Genomic DNA, 5,876 nt, shown 5'->3' with positions numbered 1-5,876 from the left:
TCAATTTTATCATAATTTTTTCTACAATTCTTATTTCAATGATTGATTGAAAGGCATCAAGAACAAGCAAGCTTTAAGTTTTGATGCAAAGATACAAAGAAATAACAATAATAACTACAAAATAAAAGTAAAAGATAATAATAGAAGACGATAAATTTATAAATCATAATTTCTTTTAAAAAGGGTATTACATATACAATGGAAAAAATAAAATTATAACCAAGTAAACTTCGATAGTTTTATAAATACACGACACAAATTAAACAATTCCAAGAACAATAATAATTAGCAATCGATCAATATTATACTCAACCTATTCATCTGTCATTATTGTTTTTGGCTGTTCTTCATGCTGAACAGTGATGCCGCATGTTTCACCGAGGCCTATGTTTTGTGACATGATGATAGGATCTAATCATAATAATTATCATATAATCACTAAACATTGTACTTCATACGAACCGAGATAATACAGTAAAACACTCCTTTTGAAACACCTTTATTCTGGAGACACTCATATTAAAGGCACCTTTCAGTGAAATGAGGAAAAATAATGTCATTCAACACTGCCGCCAGCACCTAATAAGGGGACGGGGATAAATATCATTCTGAGTGGTCAAATCAACACATTTTAACCAGTATTAATGGGCCACTATTCTTTTCATTATCACAGCAACTACAATAGACTCAAAACAACAATTTTTCATTCAAACGTTTACTTTTGCTAACATCAAATAAGTATTGGTTTCTTGATCATTAAAATGGACATCGGTATAACCCCATCTTTTTACTGATGCTATATTTTTTGTTTGCACAAGTAAACTATTTTATATTGTTTCGTTACCAATAAGATATTTTCTTTAATATTCAATGCACTTCACTTCATCTACAACTTCGATACTCTAATGATTAATCAAAATTGACTTATTATTTTGCTGAGTGCGTCTAAAATCAAAGGTAATTCCTTTAGATTCTTTTTTTTCAAATATGAATGGCAAGATCATTTGTATTACACTAAGCTACATTTAAATGACTAACAATAATTCTGTTTACTATTTTTCCTGACCAAGTTAATAATGTTTACTATTTTTCCTGATCAAGTCAATAATGACACTCGTCGACTTGTTTAAATTTCAGTAATTAAATTTTAGTATAAAACTATTTGTGTAAATTCTAATCAGAAGAAAGGACGCACACTTGACAGTCCCTTTATTAGGTAGAGTAGGCCTATCTCATGCCACGGTCACCATATTTTTTTTAAATTATAATTGTAATCAAGAATTATGTTATTAGTAGTAGTATGTTATGATCATTGTTATTATGATTATTCTTTCATCGTAATATTATCACCAGTATTTATTTTAATCATTATTTTCATCATCACCATCATTATTAGTATCGTCGTTATTATCTTCACGATCTTCATAATTAGACCACCATCATCAATGCTAATGACCATTATTATTATCATAATCATAATTATTATCATCATGAAACTATTATCGTCATTATAATTATTAACACTGCATTTTCACTTCCTGTTTAAATTAATGATTTTTATTTATACCAGTTGAAATAAATGGTAGACATTTACAGAATAATATCATATCATATCATTTATTTCGTCTTCAGTTCAAAATACGCAGTAAGAGATAAACAACAAAAAGAAAAAACAGAAAAGAAACAATGCTAGCTAACACCAGACGGGATTGCGTTAAGGCTACTGCCTTGGAGCTCTTCAAAATGCCGCTAGCAAAAAATATATAGGCCTAAGGCAACATAAAGGTAAAATAAAATGTTCCATGCTAAAATATAAATATTTATCGATAAATTAGAGCTTTATATGCTGGTTTAAAATTTTGTTTGTATGTACTACTTTTAGTTCTAAAAAAAGTGGATTTTAAGTCGATTAATAAATGTTTAAGTTAAAAATGAGTTCGTCTCTTATTTCATTTGGCAAAGTATCCCAGATACGTGGGAAAGAGCAGTAGATGTTGAATTTTAATAAGTTTGTCTTGGCGAATGCATGATTGAATTCAATTTTGTCTGTGTGTCATTGATTAATATTAATGTACTTAAATACGTTGATGTTTAGATGGCCATACATGCATTTAGCAGTAAATGTTAAAATAATAAATTGCAGTATGTTCAAATGACAATAAGCCTTCAGAGTAGGATAGTGTTGATGAAGAAAGATGGCATGTTTTAGTCATGCGGCGTTGTACTTGTTCGAGTGATGTGATGTGATTTTCAAGGTGTGGGGTGTCCAAGCTGGTAAAACTGCATTCAAGTATGGGTCTTACAGGGGTTGAGTAGAGTTTGCTTAATACAAAATTATCTCTGCTTTGTACGATACGCTTTATAAACCCAGAAGTCTTTTGATTTAGTTACCAGTACATGATCACTCCAATCAAGTTTTGAAATAATGGTAATACCTGAATATTACAAGCTGATACAACTTGCAACTCTTTACCATTGATGGTATAGTTATGCGCATCATTTTAAAATCTTGTGATATGCATTTGATTGCATTTTTTAGTAATCTTGTTTATCGTGCACCAAGTAAGTATATTATTGATATAAGTTTGGAAAATGGTGTTATAATTAGGTCACCATATGGCTCTATATAAAAAGGAATCATCAGCAAATTGAAGCAAGTCAGAGTTTACAAATGTTGGACGATCTGACACAAATATGTTAAAAAGGATTGGTCCAAGGACCGACCCTTGTGGGACACAGATAATACCGGACATGAATTTGATAAAGCCCCTCTGAACTTTACAATATTTATTGTCGGTTAGAGAGGAAGGAAGAAATCCAATTCCACAAGGAACCACACACTCCATATTTGTGCAGTTTCTCCAAAAGTTTAGCATGGCTTACTCTATCAAATGCCTTACTCCAATCTCAAGTATGTGAGCCCAGTCGTGTATAACTTTACTTAAAAGTGTAGTACAGGATCTGCCAGAGACAAATCCGTGTTGAGAATCGCTGATAAAGCCAAATGTTGACAAATAAGAATTTAAGTGCTAATATAATTATATATTGAATAAGTGCTAATATAATTATATATTGAATAAACAAATTTTAAACCTTAATGCAGATTTAAATTCATTCAGTTTACCCTTCGATGAGGAGACGAAACAAAGGCCTGGCGTGTATTGTAATGATTCGCATATCATAATCAAGCTCAAAAAATGACATCGACTATAATACATTCATATATACAGAAATTAGTTGTTACCGTACCACGTGTTTGCGGTAATGTAGTTACTATATTAAGTCTGTGTATGCAGCATCTATAATTGTCATACATGTATGTGGTACTTCGTAAGACGAATCTTCCTCAGTTGGAGCCTTTGTTTCCGTCTTAGACTTTAGACGTAGCAATTGAGTGATTTTTGTTCGATTCTGATTTTGAAAATCAGCTCCAGTTCTTGTGTTAATTCTATTTACAATATAACTTCGTCATATTCTCGACCGTCTTTCTTACTTTCATGACTATTGAATCACTTTCTTTGGTATTCGTTCGTTGATTATACAGGCCCGTATCCAGGGGGTTTTATGGTTCGGGAGAACCCCCCTTTTCTAGCAACTCCCCCTCTTTTCTGGCGAAACTTCTTCTTGGACTATAACCTTGACGTGGTGGAGAAGCTTGTGTTCCTCAGTGATTCAATGGGCTATGTCGACGGTAGCTTAGCTACTGTTAGGGTCACCCATGTCGAACAGACCATTGGGGAGAGGACAGACAAATAATAGTCCAAACAACAATCCTGAGAAGGTTGTGCGTAGCGTTAGCGCCGCTACCACGGAAAAAGAATTTTGCTACAGAAACAGTAACAAATGAGAACATTCAAATTGAAGACTTGGGTGAACGAAGGAGGGTTGGTGATAATCTACCGCTGATGAGGGGCTGGAATGAAAGCCGTAAGGAAGTTTCAGACTGGAAGAACTATGTTTTGTCACCTAAGCAAAAACTTTTTTTAGGATGCTGGAATGTTAGAACAATGTACGAAGCCCGAAAAACAAACCAGGTTATACGAGAAATGGAAATATATAACATGGAAATTCTATGGATAAGTGAATGTAGATGGAATGGACAAGGAATGATTAGACATGCAAGTGGTGCAACAATATGCTTTTCAGGACAGGAGAGCGGACATTACAGGGGAGTAGCTCTAATAATCAACAAAAAAATAACAAAGACACTGATAGACTGGGAGCCTATAAATGCAAGAATTATACGAGCAAGATTCAACTCTAAATATACAAAATTGACCATTATCCAATGTTATGCACCAACTGAGGACCACTGCGATGAAGACAAAGATACTTTTTACAGCACACTTGAAGAAACCGTGAGAAAAACCCCAAAGCATGATGTAATGGTAGTTATGGGAGATATGAACGCAAAAATAGGAATAAATAACACAGGGAGAGAGAGGGTGATGGGAAAGGAAGGTCTTGGCAAAATGATGAATGACAATGGAGAGAGATTTGCAGATTTCTGCATGGAGAACGACTTAATCATTGGAGGATCTATCTTCAAACATAAGGACATCCATAAAGAAACATGGGTTTCTCCAACTGGGAAAACAAAAAATCAGATTGACCACATCACAATAAATAGAAAATGGAGGACATCCCTTCAAGATGTCAAGGCAAAAAGAGGTGCTGATGTGGGAAGTGATCATCACTTACTAGCAAGCCAAATTAAATTAAAATTACGTAAAACGTCAAACAAAAAGCCAGAAATTCTCTTTACCACTCAGAGGCTGAGAGACCCAGTCACCAGAAACATCTTTGAAATCAATCTCAAGAATAGTTTTGAGGTACTAGAAGAGCTACCGACTGAGGACATTGAGAGTGGCTGGACAAAATTTAAACAGGCTTTTAAAGAGACAAGCAGTTTGGTCCTAGGGCAAAAGAAAAAAGCATGGAAAACATGGATGACATCAAAATCATGGAATCTTATCGAAGAGAGAAAGAAACTGAAACAAGAAATTCTCTCAAGAAAGGAAAACTTTATGAGAGATAATACGTATAAACGGAAGAATAAACAAGTGAAGAAGAGTGTGAAAGAAGATAAACAACAATTCTTTGAAGAACAAGCAAAAGAAGCGGAAAAAAGCAGCCAACAGAGGAGATCTAGGTACATTACGGTATACAAAATTACAAAATCTCTCATAGGATCGTACCAAATAAATTCGTCTTCAACTGTAAAAGGAAAAGACGGAACAAGAATTACAAAACAAGAAGAGGTGTCAAAGAGGTGGAAAGAACATTTTCAGGTGTATAAGAGACAGTCATTAACCTAGATATGCAGAACCACACTTTTGAAATGAATATGGGACAGATAACCTTAAGTGAAGTCAAACAAGCAATCCAAAAGACCAAAAACTGGAAAGCACCTGGAGAGGACAAAATTACAGGTGAGATGATCAAGGCCAGCATAGACGTCAGTTCAAAAGTATTAAGAAAGCTATTAAATAGAATTTGGGAAGAAGAAGAAGTACCAGAAGACTGGAAGTCTGGAATTATTGTAAAAATACCAAAAAAAGGGGATAGTTTAGATTGTAACAACTGGAGAGGCATAACTCTGCTTTCTATACCAGGAAAGATTTTCAGCAGAATCATACTAGAAAGAATGAAAACATCATTAGAAAGAGTAGTAAGAGAAGAACAAGCCGGCTTCAGGAAAGGACGAGGATGCATGGATCATATATTCACTCTCAGAACCATAACTGAACAGAGCATAGAGTGGAACAGCAGCCTTCACCTGAATTTCATAGATTTTGAAAAAGCCTTTGACAGTGTCCACAGGGAGACACTCTGGAAAATAATTTCACTTTACGGAATTCCAAAAAAACTAATAA

The 5,876-nt window shown here is 34.1% G+C and overlaps 1 protein-coding gene across 1 annotated transcript; it reads left to right on the top strand.

Moving 5' to 3' along the window:
• The first annotated feature begins 4,007 nt into the window (after window positions 1-4,007).
• LOC117121312 (craniofacial development protein 2-like) lies at window positions 4,008-5,318 on the top strand. The gene has a single exon (XM_033266456.1). It carries the CDS (start codon window positions 4,008-4,010, stop codon window positions 5,316-5,318), a length of 1,311 nt encoding a protein of 436 aa, XP_033122347.1.
• The last annotated feature ends 558 nt before the right edge of the window (window positions 5,319-5,876 follow it).

This window comes from Anneissia japonica, unplaced genomic scaffold (genome assembly GCF_011630105.1).
Source record: "Anneissia japonica isolate Jap-2015-1 unplaced genomic scaffold, ASM1163010v1 scaffold131_len961581_cov171, whole genome shotgun sequence".
Taxonomy (NCBI): domain Eukaryota; kingdom Metazoa; phylum Echinodermata; class Crinoidea; order Comatulida; family Comatulidae; genus Anneissia; species Anneissia japonica.
This window is presented reverse-complemented; position numbering and strand designations above follow the sequence as displayed.

Coding starts and splice junctions, on each gene's coding strand:
- LOC117121312 (XM_033266456.1), top strand. CDS start 4,008: ATGTACGAAGCCCGAAAAACAAACCAGGTTATACGAGAAATGGAAATA.